This window comes from Mustela erminea, chromosome 1 (assembly GCF_009829155.1).
Source record: "Mustela erminea isolate mMusErm1 chromosome 1, mMusErm1.Pri, whole genome shotgun sequence".
NCBI classification, from domain to species: Eukaryota; Metazoa; Chordata; class Mammalia; order Carnivora; family Mustelidae; genus Mustela; species Mustela erminea.
Window position 1 is genome coordinate 67,797,022 of NC_045614.1, and position 18,755 is coordinate 67,815,776.

At 36.3% G+C, this 18,755-nt stretch overlaps 1 protein-coding gene across 46 annotated transcripts in view; it reads right to left on the bottom strand.

Moving 5' to 3' along the window:
* Positions 1-18,755, bottom strand: part of CLASP2 (cytoplasmic linker associated protein 2) — a 190,212-nt gene that overhangs the window by 102,706 nt on the left and 68,751 nt on the right. For 24 of the 46 annotated variants that reach the window (XM_032305449.1, XM_032305880.1, XM_032305528.1 and 21 more), the window contains 4 exons: positions 17,751-17,833; positions 15,390-15,482; positions 12,100-12,245; positions 8,810-8,945 (listed from right to left, as the gene is read on the bottom strand). In XM_032305449.1, coding sequence (XP_032161340.1) covers positions 8,810-8,945; positions 12,100-12,245; positions 15,390-15,482; positions 17,751-17,833 — 458 coding nt within the window. The remainder of the gene's footprint in view (positions 1-8,809; positions 8,946-12,099; positions 12,246-15,389; positions 15,483-17,750; positions 17,834-18,755) is intronic. The other 22 variants (XM_032305950.1, XM_032305676.1, XM_032305597.1 and 19 more) reach the window with 1 other exon arrangement.

The following is an 18,755-nucleotide window of genomic DNA, read 5'->3' on the forward strand; positions in this document are numbered from 1 at the left end:
GGGCCCCGGGCTCTCGGCGCCTCCGGGCCGGAGACCAGGAGGCCGCCATTTGTATTCCCGTCCTCCAGAACTCTACGGAAAGCGCTCAGGGAACAAAAGCTCCTGAAAGCAAACCCGAGCGCATTACTCAGCCAATTCCGCCTGGGGAAAAGACACTTGAGAATCACTACACCAGGCCCCTCCCCCAGAAGATCAACAAGAAATCCAGCCAAGACCAAGTTCACCTACCAAGGAGTGCGGTTTCAATACCAAGGAGAGCAGCAGAATTCCAGAGGAGGAGAAAGCAAAGCACGGAACTCATGGCTTTCTCCGTGTTTAGTCTTGCAGTTAATTTAATTTTTTTTTCATTTTTGTTTTTTTTCTTGCCTTCTGGTAAAATATTTTTTTTAACTTTTACCCTTTTCTTTTTTAACGATTTTTAACTAGTTTATCTAATATATGTACTTTTTCTTTTTTATATTTTTCTTTATTCGTTTTCTTTTTTTAAAATTCTTTTCTTTTTTTTTCTTTCTCCCTTTTTGAACCTCTTTTAATCCCCTTTCTCCCCCCTCACGATTTGGGATCTCTTCTGATTTGGTTAAAGCATATTTTCCTGGGGTTATTGCCACCCTTTTAGTATTTTACTTGCTCCTTCATATACTCTTATCTGGATAAAATGACAAGACGGAAAAATTCACCACAAAAAAAAGAACAAGAGGCAGTACCGAAGGCTAGGGACCTAATCAATACAGACATTGGTAATATGTCAGATCTAGAGTTCAGAATGACAATTCTCAAGGTTCTAGCCGGGCTCGAAAAAGGCATGGAAGATATTAGAGAAACCCTCTCGGGAGATATAAAAGCCCTTTCTGGAGAAATAAAAGAACTAAAATCTAACCAAGTTGACATCAAAAAAGCTATTAATGAGGTGCAATCAAAAATGGAGGCTTTCACTGCTAGGATAAATGAGGCAGAAGAAAGAATTAGTGATATAGAAGACCAAATGACAGAGAATAAAGAAGCTGAGCAAAAGAGGGACAAACAGCTACTGGACCACGAGGGGAGAATTCAAGAGATAAGTGACACCATAAGACAAAACAACATTAGAATAATTGGGATTCCAGAAGAAGAAGAAGAAGACGAGGGGAGCAGAAGGTATACTGGAGAGAATTATTGGGGAGAATTTCCCCAATATGGCAAAGGGAACGAGCATCAAAATTCAGGAGGTTCAGAGAACGCCCCTCAAAATCAATAGGAATAGGCCCACACCCCGTCACCTAATAGTAAAATTTACAAGTCTCAGTGACAAAGAGAAAATCCTGAAAGCAGCCCGGGAAAAGAAGTCTGTAACATACAATGGTAAAAATATTAGATTGGCAGCTGACTTATCCACAGAGACCTGGCAGGCCAGAAAGAGCTGGCATGATATTTTCAGAGCACTAAACGAGAAAAACATGCAGCCAAGAATACTATATCCAGCTAGGCTATCATTGAAAATAGAAGGAGAGATTAAAAGCTTCCAGGACAAACAAAAACTGAAAGAATTTGCAAATACCAAACCAGCTCTACAGGAAATATTGAAATGGGGCCCTAAAGCAAAGAGAGAGCCTACAAGTGGTAGATCAGAAAGGAACAGAGACCATATACAGTAACAGTCACCTTACAGGCAATACAATGGCACTAAATTCATATCTCTCAATAGTTACCCTGAATGTTAATGTTAATGTAAATGCCCCTGTCAAAAGACACAGGGTATCAGAATGGATAAAAAAACAAAACCCATCTATATGTTGCCTCCAAGAAACTCATTTTAAGCCTGAAGACACCTCCAGATTTAAAGTGAGGGGGTGGAAAAGAATTTACCATGCTAATGGACATCAGAAGAAAGCAGGAGTGGCAATCCTTATATCAGATCAATTAGATTTTAAGCCAAAGACTATAATAAGAGATGAGGAAGGACACTATATCATACTCAAAGGGTCTGTCCAACAAGAAGATCTAACAATTTTAAATATCTATGCCCCCAACATGGGAGCAGCCAACTATATAAACCAATTAATAACAAAATCAAAGAAACACATCAACAATAATACAATAATAGTAGGGGACTTTAACACTCCCCTCACTGAAATGGACAGATCATCCAAGCAAAAGATCAGCAAGGAAATAAAGGCCTTAAACGACACACTGGACCAGATGGACATCACAGATATATTCAGAACATTTCATCCCAAAGCAACAGAATACACATTCTTCTCTAGTACACATGGAACATTCTCCAGAATAGATCACATCCTCGGTCCTAAATCAGGACTCAACCGGTATCAAAAGATTGGGATCATTCCCTGCATTTTTTCAGACCACAATGCTCTAAAGCTAGAACTCAACCACAAGAGGAAGTTTGGAAAGAACCCAAATACATGGAGACTAAACAGCATCCTTCTAAAGAATGAATGGGTCAACCGGGAAATTAAAGAAGAATTGAAAAAAATCATGGAAACAAATGATAATGAATATACAACGGTTCAAAATCTGTGGGACACAACAAAGGCAGTCCTGAGAGGAAAATATATAGCGGTACAAGCCTTTCTCAAGAAACAAGAAAGGTCTCAGGTACACAACCTAACCCTACACCTAAAGGAGCTGGAGAAAGAACAAGAAAGAAACCCTAAGCCCAGCAGGAGAAGAGAAATCATAAAGATCAGAGCAGAAATCAATGAAATAGAAACCAAAAAACCAATAGAACAAATCAACGAAACTAGGAGCTGGTTCTTTGAAAGAATTAATAAAATTGATAAACCCCTGGCCCGACTTATCAAAAAGAAAAGAGAAAGGACCCAAATAAATAAAATCATGAATGAAAGAGGAGAGATCACAACTAACACCAAAGAAATACAAACTATTATAAGAAAATACTATGAGCAACTCTACACCAACATATTTGACAATCTGGAAGAAATGGATGCATTCCTAGAAACCTATAAACTACCTCAACTGAACCAGGAAGAAATAGAAAGCCTGAACAGACCCATAACTAGTAAGGAGACTGAAGCAGTCATTAAAAATCTCCAAACAAACAAAAGCCCAGGGCCAGACGGCTTCCCGGGGGAATTCTACCAAACATTTAAAGAAGAACTAATTCCTATTCTCCTGAAACTGTTCCAAAAAATAGAAATGGAAGGAAAACTTCCAAACTCATTTTATGAGGCCAGCATCACCTTGATCCCAAAATGAGACAAGGATCCCATCAAAAAAGAGAGCTATAGACCAATATCCTTGATGAACACAGATGCGAAAATTCTCACCAAAATACTAGCCAATAGGATTCAACAGTACATTTAAAGGATTATTCACCACGACCAAGTGGGATTTATTCCAGGGCTGCAAGGTTGGTTCAACATCCGCAAATCAGTCAATGTGATACAACACATCAATAAAAGAAAGAACAAGAACCATATGATACTCTCAATAGATGCTGAAAAAGCATTTGACAAAGTACAGCATCCCTTCCTGGTCAAAACTCTTCAAAGTGTAGAGATAGAGGGCACATACCTCAATATCATCAAAGCCATCTATGAAAAACCCACCACAAATATCATTTCTCAATGGAGAAAAACTGAAAGCTTTCCTGCTAAGGTCAGGAACATGGCAGGGATGTCCATTATCACCACTGCTATTCAACATAGTACTAGAGGTCCTAGCCTCAGCAATCAGACAACAAAAGGAAATTAAAGGCATCCAAATCGGCAAAGAAGAAGTCAAGTTATCACTCTTCGCAGATGATATGATACTATATGTGGAAAACCCAAAAGACTCCACTCCAAAACTGCTAGAACTTGTACAGTAATTCAGTAAAGTGTCAGGATATAAAATCAATGCACGGAAATCAGTTGCATTTCTCTACACCAATAACAAGAGAGAAGAGAGAAATTAAGGAGTCAATCCCATTTACAATTGCACCCAAAACCATAAGATACCTAGGAATAAACCTAACCAAAGAGGCACAGAATCTATACTCAGAAAACTATGAAGTACTCATTAAAGAAATTGAGGAAGACACAAAGAAATGGAAAAATGTTCCATGCTCCTGGAATGGAAGAATAAATATTGTGAAAATGTCTATGCTACCTAAAGCAATCTACACATTTAATGCAATTCCTATCAAAGTACCATCCATCTTTTTCAACGAAATGGAACAAATAATTCTAAAATTTATATGGAACCAGAAAAGACCTCGAATAGCGAAAGGGATATTGAAAAAGAAAGCCAACGTTGGTGGCATCACAATTCCGGACTTCCAGCTCTATTACAAAGCTGTCATCATCAAGACAGCATGGTACTGGCACAAAAACAGACACATAGATCAATGGAACAGAATAGAGATCCCAGAAATAGACCCTCAACTCTACAGTCAACTAATCTTCGACAAAGCAGTTAAGACTGTCCAATGGAAAAAAGACAGCCTCTTCAATAAATGGTGCTGGGAAAATTGGACAGCCACATGCAGAAAAATGAAATTGGACCATTTCCTTACACCACATACGAAAATAGACTCAAAACGGATGAAGGACCTCAATGCGCGAAAGGAATCCATCAAAATCCTTGAGGAGAACACAGGCAGCAACCTTTTCGACCTCAGCCGCAGCAACATCTTCCTAGGAACATCGCCAAAGGCAAGGGAAGCAAGGGCAAAAATGAACTATTGGGATTTCATCAAGATCAAAAGCTTTTGCACAGCAAAGGAAACAGTTAACAAAATCAAAAGACAACTGACAGAATGGGAGAAGATATTTGCAAATGACATATCAAGATAAAGGACTAGTGTCCAAAATCTATAAAGAACTTAGCAAACTCAACACCCAAAGAACAAATAATCCAATCAAGAAATGGGCAGAAGACATGAACAGACATTTCTGCAAAGAAGACATCCAGATGGCCAACAGACACATGAAAAAGTGCTCCATATCACTCGGCATCAGGGAAATACAAATCAAAACCACAATGAGGTATCACCTCACACCAGTCAGAATGGCTAAAATCAACAAGTCAGGAAATGACAGATGCTGGTGAGGATGCGGAGAAAGGGGAACCCTCCTACACTGTTGGTGGGAATGCAAGCTGGTACAGCCACTCTGGAAAACAGCATGGAGGTTCCTCAAAATGTTGAAAATAGAACTGCCCTATGACCCAGCGACTGCAGTACTGGGTATTTACCCTAAAGATACTAACGTAGTGATCCAAAGGGGCACGTGCACCCGAATGTTTATAGCAGCAATGTCCACAATAGCCAAACTATGGAAAGAACCTAGATGTCCATCATAGATGAATGGATCAAGAAGATGTGGTATATATACACAATGGAATACTATGCAGCCATCAAAAGAAATGAAATCTTGCCATTTGCGACAACATGGATGGAACTAGAGCGTATCATGCTTAGCGAAATAAGTCAAGCGGAGAAAGACAACTATCATATGATCTCCCTGATATGAGGAAGTGGTGATGCAACATGGGGGCTTAAGTGGGTAGAAGAAGAATCAATGAAACAAGATGGAATTGGGAGGGAGACAAACCATACATGACTCTTTATCTCACAAAACAAACTGAGGGTTGCTGTGGGGAGGGAGGTTGGGAGAAGGGGGTGGGATTATGGACATTGGGGAGGGTATGTGCTTTGGTGAGTGCTGTGAAGTATGTAAACCTGGTGATTCACAGACCTGTACCCCTGGGGATAAAAATATATGTTTATAAAAAATAAGAAAGTAAAAAAAAAAAAAAAAAAAAAAGCCTAAAGAAACCAAAAGACTAGAAAAAAACTGAAGACCACCCCTGAAAAACAGTAAAACTAAACCATAAACAGGGTGCCTGGGTGGCTCAGTCAGTTGGGCATCTGTCTTTGGCCTGGGTTGTGATCTCTGGGTCCTGGGATTGAGCCCTGCATCAGTCTTCCTGCTCAACCAGGAGCTGCTTCTCTCTCTCTCTCTCTCTCTCTCTCCTTCTGCCCCTCCCCACCACTGGTTCTGTCTCAAGTAAATAAGCAATTAAAAAAAAATGATAAACAATGCCTCTGGCAAGTGTAAAAAAAAATAATATTGTAACACGACAAAATGGTAATTGAATTCACAGTGGTAGAGACTTTTTGTTACTTAGAGGAATACAGTATACAACTTCATGCCAAAGATTCTTAAAGTCCATATAAAAAGGATATCCTAGGAAAATACAAGTAACAATTCAAAATGAAATACAAAAGTACCCAGTATTTTCTATAATACTAGAAAAGTCATTAAAGAACTTCCAAGGTCAGCAAGCCCTAATAACAGAATAATGTAATAGAAAATATGAGAAACAGGAAAAGTACAGGAAATTCTATGAAGGCTCATATATTAAAATGAATGCCAAAATCTTAACCGAAGTATTAGCCAAATGAATATAGCAGTATCCTGATGTACAATGGCCAAGCAAAATTCAGGTCATGAGTGTACAATGGATAAATAAAAAGAGAATCATTTCTAAAGATATCAAATGGATAGCTGGTAAGATTTCACATCAATTCCTGATCAAAATTTAGCAAAAATATTTTACAGGAAATTTCCATAATCTAATATAGAGTATCCATAGAAACCTACACCTAACATCATATTTAAAGTACTCCCATTAGTCTCAGAGGCAAAACAAGTATTTCAATAATTCCTACCACTTTTCAACAGTTACGGTGAGGCTGGATTTAGAAAAACTTAAAAAAATATTAAAACAGAAAATGATTCATAGCTTTCTAAATAGGCATTTAATTTCACTGCTGAAAAAAACCTTCTGGTGTAGCAGTATTAAAACGAAACTTCATTTTGTTTTTTTAAAGATTTTATTTATTTATTTGACAGACAGAGATCACAAGTAGGCAGAGAGGCAGGCAGAGAGAGAGGAGGAAGCAGGATCCCCGCCAAGCAGAGAGCCTGATGCGGGACTCGATCCCAGGATTCCGGGATCACGACCCGAGCTGAAGGCAGAGGCCTTAACCCACTGAGCCACTGAAACTTCATTTCTTTTGAAAGAACAAACTGATCAAAGAAACTGAATAGGCGTTTGGAAATAGACCCATATACTTAATGGAAATTTATTATATGAACATGCTGGCATTGCAAGAAAAGACTGAATTATACATGCCATTGAGTCAAGTGGTTTTTTATTTTGGGGGCAAATCATATTAGATACCTATACTTCACAAGAAAAGAAAATCTAGTTCTATCTAAATGTAAAAAGCAGTAATATAAAAGTTTGAAACAAATGAATATTCTTGTAATTGTAAAAAGGTGAAGGTCATTTTAACTATACCAAAACCCACAACAGGGGAGCCTGGGTGGCTCAGTGGGTTAAGCCGCTGCCTTCGGCTCAGGTCATGATCTCAGGGTCCTGGGATCGAGTCCCGCATCGGGCTCTCTGCTCAGCGGGGAGCCTGCTTCCCTCTCTCTCTCTGCCTGCCTCTCTGTCTACTTGTGATTTCTCTCTGTCAAATAAATAAAATCTTAAAAAAAAAAAAAAACCACAACAAGAGCATTGTCTCAATACATAAAAATTTAAAAGTTCTATATATAACAAATAATAGCTTAAACAATATTTGAAGAACTGACAAACTGGTAGAAAATCATACCTAGAACATCTATAACACAGAAGAAATATACTTATGATACAGAAAAAGACCTTCGAAATCAGTGAGGAAAAAATGTGCAAAGAGAGTAACTGGCAATCCACAAAAGAATTCTGAAAGGAAATAAATACCAATGCGTCTAGTAATCTAAGAAATGTGAAGCAAAATGAGAGATAATATTTCATTTATCAAATTATGAGGCCTTTAGGAGACAGTTAATACACAATGTTGGAAAAGGACGGGGAAAAAGGACTCCATGAACTTCAGGGGGAAGAAGGATGAGGATGATTTAATGTTACTGTCCTTTAACAGACAACCAATCTAGACATTAAGAAAAATTATATAAGATGATATCGGGAGGGAGACAAACCATAAGAGACTCTTAATCTCACAAAACAAACTGAGGGTTGCTGGGGTTGGGGGTGGGTAGGGATAGGGTAGCTGGGTTATGGACATTGGGGAGGATATGTGCTATGGTGAGTGCTGTGAAATGTGTAAGCCTGATGATTCACAGACCTGTACCCCTGGGGTAAATAATCCATTATATGTTAATTTTAAAAAAGAGAAAAAAGAAAAATTACACCGGTGGATAAGGGAAGCTGCCAGTACATTAAGTTTAGAAAAAACAAGTTAAAAACTATTATTTATATATGTAAAATATCGTATTTTGTAATAAATACGGTTTGTATGGGCATAGAAGTTTGGAAAAGTATATATTGAATGACTTTAATGATTAGTTGGAGAAGAACCAGAATTTAAGAGGGAAGATATATTTAAAAAAAAAAAAAAAAAAAAGAGGGAAGATTTATTTTTTTAACTGTTTTTTGGGGGCATATTCAAGATATGGAAGATAAGAAATACTAAGACTCTGCCTGTCATAGCAGTGTCTATAACATTCTTCTGTTTTACATCTGCCCATTACTATCTGTAACACAATTACACACACACACACGTACACATTAGTACATGTATGTGTATACTATATTCTGCAGGCAAGCATGTTTACTTGGTAACCTTCAGTATTATTTAAATGTTCTATAATAACTGTAATAACCATGTACTGCTTTTACTTCAGAAAAAGTCATTCAAAAGTGATTTTCCTTTGGGATTAAAAAAAAAAAAAAGACTTATTTAAGTATATTGAAACCAGAGGGGAGGAGTGAGGGAGAAAGACAGAAAAGAACCTACCCGAATGATGAATCTGATAGCTGCACATCCAGAGGTTGCCATGACTTTTGCACTATTGGGGACAAGATTAAAAAGGGTAGGTACAATGGCTTCAGCGCCATGATCAAATTTGTTTCCCAAAACTGTTGAAAGATGTCTACAAAGGAAGACAAGAAAAATTTTTTTTTAATATTAAGTATAAGTAGGAGTATATAATTTAAAAACATTCTCTTACTGAATTAACTTAAAATTTTTATTTCAACCACTTCTAAAGGCAGAAAAACAAAAGAGTAAAAGAAGTGCAAATATTACTTCATTTCCTTGTTTTTCCCACCCTTTAACTGTCTAGGCCAAAGCTGAAATTTGGCATTTTACCATTTCTCTCCTTTAAAAAATATTTATTATTTAGAGAGAGTACGGTTATTTAGAGAGAGAGTACGGGGAGGCGGGTGTGTGTAGAATCTTAAGTAGACTCCATGCTGAGTGCAGAGCCTGCAGGGCTCAATCCCATGATCCCAAGATCATGACCTGAGCCAAAATCAAGAGTCAGCTGCTTAACTAAGCTCCCCAGGCATCCCCACTTTTTTAAAAAAGATTTTTTTATTTTGGCAGGGCCGATGAGGAGGGAGGGACAAGCAGACTCTCTTACATCTTTGGTGTAAGGTTTCAGAATTCTGGACTGAAAACACAACTCGACCATACACACTAGTTAGTTGGGTGACCCTAAGAACATCTGTCTTCTCTTTCCAACTCGGAGTTAAACAACTAAATTCGCTCTTTAACTGCATGACTTTAGTTAGGACACTTAAGAAGGATGCTCTTATCACTTGCAATTCTGGCAATGATTGCAGTTTTGGTTACTTTCTTTCTTTCTTTTTTTTCAAGGTAGACAGAGAGAAAGGCGGAAGCAGGCTCCCTGCGGAGGAGAGAGCCCGATGCGGGGCTCGATCCCAGGACCCTGGGATCATAACCTGAGCCAAAGGCAGAGGCTTTAACCCACTGAGCCACCAAAGTGCCCCTAGTTACTTTCTGTATATTTAAGTCTTCAAATACACTGTTGGGATACAATTAGCTAAAAAAATTCAGGTTCTTGATTAACAGAGATATTCAGACCTATTTTCTAGTGTTCTGCTATACTTTCAAATTCTCTAATGTTTAGACTTGTGGGCAAAAAGGCACCCAGAAGTGCCTGGGTGGCTCAGTCAGTTAAACATCTGCCTTGGGCTCAGGTCATGATCCTGGGATTCTGGGATTACCTCACATAAGGGTCCCTGCTTCTCTCTCTTCCTCTGCAGCTCCCCCTGCTTATGTGCGCTTTCTGTCAAATAAATAAATAAAATCTTAAAAAAAAAGAAGGGGACCTCAAATCAAAACCACGAAGGTACCACCTGTGTCTGGATAGTCTGGTCTTCCTTTAAAGAGTGTTTTGTTTAAAAAAAAAAAAAAAAAAGAGAGAGAGTTTTGTTTGGGTAGGCAGGTGATGTACTTGGGAATTAGCTTGATCTTTATCAGTTTATCAGAAGGAGCCCTACTTTAAAACTTAGTTTAGTACTATTCCTATACAGTGGCCTCTCTGGGATCTCTACCAAATGCCCTGGGTATTCAACTAGGTTTCTCCATTATGGCTCATCAGAACTTGAACATCTTCCAGCCCATATGAGCTCTGGGAACTGTTGTTTACCATATAGCCTCCAGCACTAGTTCTTTCCCATCCTCAGGGAGTTGCACATTTTACATGCACAGATAAGTACTCAACTAGACTCATGGGATCCCTTATGCTGTTCTCTACAGCTCTTTCTCTGTTTCTCTCTCAGTCCAGGATTCTGCTCTGCAAATTTTAACCACTTTAATCTTCAGAAACTCCAGTCTCTGTTTCATCAACTCAATCAGTCTTGCTCTGCTTGGGTGCTTCCTCTCTTCTCCATGGTCCAGAAAGTACCTCCAGGTCAAAACTGTGTTGATCATACTGCTCAACTGACCTGTTTCTTTCAAGAATCATAATCTTGCTCTGTCTGTCCACTGCCCATTATCTAGAAATATCTGTTTTACATGTCTTATCCAATTTTCTGCAAAACAGTTAGCTCCTTACCAGTTATTGCATCATTGTTAGAAGCAGAACTCTCACCATGGAATATTTTTCAAGGTTATAGTTTGTAGATTTTTGTTCTCCTTTTCACTTTTGCTTTTAAAAGATATCCAATTATATTTGTATACTGACTTGTATTTAGCATCTTGCTTAAGTCCCTTAATTAAAATAATTTCTCTCTATATATTTCTATATATTTCTCTCTATATTATATATATAATATAATATTTTATATATAATTAATTAATTATATATAATTAATATAATATTAATATTATATTATATATAAAATATAATATTATATATATAATATAATATTAATATTATATTATATATTATTCTTATATATTCTATATATTCTTGTGGATAACTGTATCATCTGTTAATAATGGCAGTTTTGTTCCTTTTCTAGCAATCCCCATAGCTTTTATTTCCTGGGTTTTTTTTTTCTTTTTTTCCTCCCTCCATTCTGACCAGGACATTTATTGCAATTCTGATTAGAAATATTAATAGTAGGGGGGTGCCTGGGTGGCTCAGTGGGTTAAGCCGCTGCCTTCGGCTCGGGTCATGATCTCAGGGTCCTGGGATTGAGCCCTGCATCGGGCTCTCTGCTCAGCAGGGAGCCTGCTTCCCTCTCTCTCTCTCTGCCTGCCTCTCTGTCTACTTGTGATTTCTCTCTGTCAAATAAATAAATAAAATCTTAAAAAAAAAAATTAATAGTAGGCATTTTTGTGTTCCCTAGCTTCAAAGAATGCTTATATAACAGCAGTACGCAGATCAGAAGTAGAGGTAAAAGAAATTTCAGTGTTGTACCATACTAGAATTTCGTTAAACTATAAACATGCAGAATAAATTTGAATCTTGATTAAGTTAATGATACATTATAATTCCAGGATAATTGTTAAAACGTCAGAAATAGAGAGCTTAATATCCAAATTAGTAAAGAGAAAACAATAGTTCTCAGACCCATTAATTTTCTTCTTCAAGATTTAGTGACCAAAAATGCACACGTAGGCTTTATACATATAACCGCATTTTAATGCTCATATAATATTAAGAAAGATTAAAAAAAAAATCACACAAATGGCATCTATTTATAATAAAAATTACTTTCGGATTATATATATGCTGTTTTTGGGTTGTCCTGCTTTACTTAATGAGCACTAAATCACTGAGTACTGAATTAATTCATAAAAAACATTTATCACAGAAAGAACATACTTACGCTACAGTAATGCAAGCTTCTCTAACCACTTGGGATCTAAGATCTTTTGCTGAAAGTTTAAGTGCTCCATCCAACAAGCGTAAATGTTGGAAAAAGCAGTCATATTGTGCAGCTCCAGCAACAAGCAATGATCGAATTTTCTTAAGCTGAAGTGAAGAGAATTTTCATTATTGACATAGAGTGTCAATGTAAAAAAAAAAAATAAAGTTACCAAAACACATCATTTGAACAAAAATTTAAAAATAACATTTCATTATGTTTTTATAACTATATTCAGACATTTTAACAGCATTAAATGTGTCTTACAAATAAACATGCAAACTAAAGAAAGTTTTCTGAAAAAGAATGTTATATACAAAATGGACATATGTAACGTATGAATAGCTAAGTACATTTTAAAGTCTTAAGGGTAAGTTTTAAAGTTTTTATTGTAGTAAAATACACATTAACATAAAATTAATCATTTTAAACATTGTAAGGCATACAATTCAGTGGCATAACTATATTCAAAACGGGCAAAAATTACTATTATCTACCAAGGAGACTATTTTTAAAAGGGCCAAATTTGGAAACTATATTCACCCATAAGCCAAAGTACAGAATCAAATAGACAAACTAGTCAGCCAGGTCCATATTTTACTGTTCTCACACTTTGTGAAATAAACAGGTCTTTCCCCCTACTTCTATGTCTTAAGCGTTACTTTTTAAATACAGGATTGATAAATGTTTTCTATATTAACACCAGACATATCTAATAAAATTTCATCAATCAAAAGATACTCACAGGTACATATCTGTGCTCATACATACTGATAAGCTGAGTTTACTTATCATATCCATTATTATATATAATTTCCTATTAATCTCCAAGGTTTTCTAAATTTTTAGAGATCTTTAAAACTATATCAGATGGATTGACAATGAAAAACATAAAAAAGATATTATAAGGGTAGGAAAAATTTTGTAGGAATAGTTATATAATCTTAATGCACATAAGGGAAACTATCATAGGTAGAGACATCAGAAGGCACCTAAACAAGATTAACTAAAAACAAAACAAATCACAACATGGTTGGAAAAACTCACCTGCAACATATTAAGTGCAATATACAAAGAATGATAATAAAAGGAGATAAAGACAAATAGTTCAATACTAAATTGAGCAAAATAAATAAATAAAAATGTGCTCAACCTTACTAGTGATAACCAAATGCTAATTACAACAAAGATACATCACTTTCCTCCATCAGACCAGCAAAAATTAAAAAGACTTAACAGTATCCAGTATGAGAAAAAAAAGAGACGCTTTTACCGCAAGTAAGATTATGAGTTACTAAAACCTTTGTTCAAAATAATTTGGCAACACTACTAAAATAAAATTATATCTACTCTTTACCCAACAACCCCACTTTAAAAAACTTAATCTACAAAAATAAAAACACCATTGTTAGAGATGTGTACAAGGATATTTATTGCAATATTGTTGAAATAGCAAAAAATAAAAAAGTGTAAATCCATCAAATGGGAAATGGTTTAATGAATTACATGGTATCTTTTAACTAAGAAAAGAAGCACATATTGGTGCTTATTTATTTGCATTCAGCAAATATCTGAGCAACTACTATATGCCTGGCACCTACAGCAATTATACTGAAAGGGCATAATTTATGAAAGAAACTGAATGAAAACAAGTTATTGAGTAATGTATCTAGTATGATATTTATTTTTATAGAAGTGGGAGAAAAAAACTGTGTTTACCTTATCATACATATATATAGAAGATGATATACTCCAAAATGAAAACATTTGTTTCCTTAATAGGGAGTAAACTATTAACTTTTTCCTTATAATCTTCTGTACTGTTCCACTTACTGCAATGAGCCCATGTCACTTTTCTAATTAAAAAACTGAAAGGCCATCTGTGTTTCCAAAAGAATTGTTTTGAAGTAAAACAAAAAACTCATTTAAAAAAAATAATAATCTCTACAAGGAACACAGAGCTTGAACTCACAACCCCTTGGACTCCTGACCCCAAGATCAAGAGTTGCATGTTCTACTGAATGAGCCAGCCAGGCATTCCAACAAAAAACTCTTAAGTACAAAGTTTGTGTTTTAATTTGACAACATTTAATTTGTCATGTTTCTGCACAGATTACCTATGACAGAGGTCTATCTCAGACTAACCTCAGAACTGAAGACAGAATAATAAATCATATTTCGCAAATATGGAGCAATGTTACTTTCTGTTAAATATTTCAATACCTTAAAATATGCAAACTTCCTATTAAAGAGAAGCTGAAAAATCTTTTGTTTGTAGCACCATAAAGCACAATTTTCAAAGGGCCACATATGATTTACTAATCAAAATGGAGATGGAGAGTTCTCAGAGCATAAGTCTTCAAATGGAACGCTTTGGGGTGCCTAGGTGGCTCATCTGGTTACGCATTTTGGCTCAGGTCATGACCCCAGGGTCCTGGGATCGAGTTCTGCATTGGGCTCCCTGCTCTACAGGGGAGTCTACTTTTTCCTCTCCCTCTACCCTTGCTGGTGTGCTCTCTGTCAAATAGATAAATAAAATCTTAAAAAAGAAAAAAGAAATAAAACCCTTTCTCTGGCTTCTTGAGGACACTGGGGTACTCATTTGGAACCTCATATATAAATGTGACAAATTAAAAAATATTAAAATATACAGTCCTTTGTCGATATAGATATTATTTTAAAAGTACTTATCAAATATTTTATTGAGGAATTTAGGATAAAATACTCTGAATTCAAGGAGACTTTTTTCTTTTTAAATCACAGGTGAAAAATATTCATCATATTTTTCATCATTGTGAGAAAATAAAGAAAAAAAGCCAGACAAACAGACATACTGATGTAAACTGATGTCAATACTATGAAACTATTGAGCACGGAGGCAAAGTGAACTAACTGCTTTACAGGAAAAGTTTCTAAGATCTGAGAACACTGCCTACTGATGAACAACTATGTAAACCCACACAAAGCCATCACACAGACATCAGTGAAGCTCACACTTTCTTGTTCAGTCAATAAGTAGCACATGTGGAGAAACTAATAAATGAGATAGGCTCCATGGATCAGCAGAAACAATAAAAACTGACCCTAACTCAGAAAATTCCATTTACCTCAAAGTGTTTTTCCAGAAAGAAATGTTAGCTTTCATACCTATTTCATAAGCAAATACCACTGTAGTAATATTACTGAATTCCAATGTTTTGGGAATATTAAAAAAAAAAAAAAGAGAAGGATAACAAAATAAAAAAACTTACTGCATTGGCACGCTGATCCCAGTCATGTTTGTCATCTGACAATATTTCCCTGATTTTATTTAATGTTTCTTCAAGTTCTCGACTAGAATAGATCTTAAAGATACAAAGTTATAACATTAATATTTCTTGCTCTAAGAAATATCAAAGCTACGCCCCAATGTTTATAGCACTCTTTCAAGTAATAAGGTTATTTCCCATTATTAGAACCATTATTAATGGAAAATAATTAGAAATAACTAGAAAATAGAAAATAATCTAGAAAATAACTAGAACCATTATTAATGGAAAATATATTATCTTCCTTACCTGTTACCCTTGTGCTATTTCTCTGTTCATGACTAACTTCAGATATACTCTTAAAAATGCTTTGTCATTTAAAAACATGATGCAAATATCCTAAGAACTAATAATAGGCCTATTTTCTCAAAATGACTTCAGGCATGCACCTACTGCATTCATATAATTGTACACTATTGCAAAAGGACATGATTTAGGTTAGCTCCCCCACACTATAGCCAGGATAGTTACATGCATTGTTTCCTCAGGAGTCAATTGTTTGCCAAAAATACTATTATCCTTTCACTCACTTAAATGTATTTACCTAACAGGGATGCATTATGCCAGGCATGAGGGATATTAAGGCAAGAAAAATAGGCATGGTCTTTGTCTTACGGAGCTTATAATCCAATCAGGGAGAGAAAAAAATTAATCAAATGATATAAAACTGCAAATAGAAAGTACTGCCAAAGACAATTACAATTCCATGAAAGTCTATATAGGGGGTGTGAACTAGTTAAAAGAGTCAAGCTTAAACTGAGAGCCAAAAAAGGAGGGATCATCATCAGGCAAAGCAGGGAGATTAGTCTTCCTTAGAGTGGACAGCATGTGCAAAGGCTCTGTGACAGAGGAAAGAAAGTGAAAGAAGGCCAAAGCACAGGAGTAAAAAGTGCAAAGAGGGCCAGAGGAAGAGCCAATGACCAAACCATAATCAATCGGTACACATTATTTCTCCACATCACAAAGGCTCAGAGGTGGGCTTGTGACTTAAGTCAGTTCAATCAGAAGAATTCTCACAAATTTTACAGGATCAATCAGAAAAGACGCAGAGGGCAGAGAAAGGTGTGAGGCTCAAACAGTTGCAGCCATGTTGCTGACCACAAGAGAAGACCATGTAGAGGAACCCAGAAATGAGAGATGGAATGAAAGGGAGTCCTGGTGATATCATCCAAGTAATAACAGATACCTTCATCAAAAGAGTTTTTTCACTTTCAATAGCCATTAATTTCCCCTTTCACTTAAAACAACCCCCACCCCCAACAACAGTACAAAGGGGAGCCAGGGCAGGAGATAAGGTGAGGAGGTAGAAGGGGGTCAAGATAACATTCTGTTAGAGAATGACTGCTGGGAGGATTCTGAGCCAGTTCTTTTCCTCCCTCCCAGGTCCCCTCACAACAGCCCCTCTGCCCAATTCAGAAGGCAGGCACGCCCCTCTGCCACTCTGAATCTTATTATGATGCATTGTTCTGGAATATAGTTTAAGGCTCCCCCTTCTCCAACAAGAGAAAAAGAGAAAAGTCAAAAATTTACTTTGGTGAAAGGGTACACAACTTTTCAAACATTCTTTTAGGAGATAATATAAGCAAAAGAAGTATGAATACTAATAAGTTAGAAACCTAATGCACTAGAGTAAGTCCTAGATCTCTGACTTTTACAACTGGAGTAAGTAATGGTTTCCACATACAAAAACACTAGAAGCACAAATTTTTAAGGGGAAGATCATGAGCCCCATTTCGGACAGGTTGAATCTGAGATGCCTCTGAGACACCTATAAGGACATGTCAGGTAAGCTATCAGTGAAGAAACTATTTTGGCACTCAAGAGAAATGCATTATCTATGTAAAGGCAGGAGCTGAAGCCATGGGTCTGAAGGAAGTGACTCAGTAATAAAATGGAGAGGAGAGGACCCACAACTGACCCCTAAGAAATTCCAATATTCAACAGGCAAGTAGAGAAAAGTATGCCTGTAAAGGAGACAGAGATAAAGTGGACAAAAAGGTAGGAGGTAAAACCAAAATAAAATGAAACAAATAAGGGAAGAACAATGTATTAAAAACAACTTTAAAAAAGTACATGTAGTTGAATATTGCAATGTCATAATTCATCATGGATTCCATTTTAGCCTGAAAAAATCATTTGAAAATCTAATTGTGCCAACAAGTAACAGCTTGGTAATAATAAACCAAGTATTTTACTTACATAGTCATTTAAGGAAAAAAAGAATTTTTCAAAAGGGACAAAAATAATCGTATGAACAGATGTAACCATTATTCATGGGGAATGCCACTTTACTAGTATCCTTACCTGAACAGAAGGGACATCTGTAAAAGCTTTTATAAAGTCATCTTCATCAACTGCTCCAGCACCTCCTTCTTTAGAAGCACCTGCTAATCAAAAGAAAATTAATTTTTTAAGTTTAATTTTAAGCATGTTAGCACCAAAGAAAATGTGAAAAATATAACTCCTTTAATATCAACAAAGGCACTAATTTTGAAGGACATTCCATTTTATAAGACAGCATTAAAAAAAAATCACCATCTTTCAGGAAAGTCAAGGTCCATAGCAATAGCTGATTAATTCTCTATAAGTACTAAGGTAGGCTAGTTGTAAACTTCAAACAGTAGGAACAGAGCCCTTCTATCCTTATTCTATCCTTATTCAGTACACAAGAAATAAGGTGGAAAGAAAATCGTTTAAAAAGGTTAATGGCAATTTTAAATGACACTAAATGTCAATAGATGATGGCGAGTAACAGAGCAGAGGATCCATATATGCTGCAGTGTTCAGGAAAGCAAATGTGAAAGAGATGAGGACCTTGAAATTAAATTTAAATATGCAAACAAATCTTCCATTATTGTACAGAGACAATAAAAAAGTAAAATTTATAGATAGTAGCTGTTTAAGAGCGAGTAATTAAGCAACTTTCAGCTCCAAGTCCGCTCTTTCATATTCAGTGATGCTGGGCCCACCTAGGATTGAGTAAACCATTTTTCTGCTCATTCTAATGGCTTCCTGTTAAACTCTATTAACAGGGGTGCTCAAAAGATGGAAGTTGATAAAAAAAAAAAAAGAAAGATAGAAGTTAACAGAAGAAGGGACATGCTCCTTCTGGCTTCCTGTTCTTGTCTGTAAAACCTTAGCAACTCTGGCAGGAGACGCCTTTCAGTTAGCAGCACCTGATTGCTGTTGCAGTTTTTCTAACCCTCACTGATGCAGCTCTCAGCCCCATCAGAAACGCCAGTCTGCTAGTACTCCTCACAGAGGTCTGAGCCACAGCTCTGCAGGGGTCCCACCTCTAAGTTTTAACCT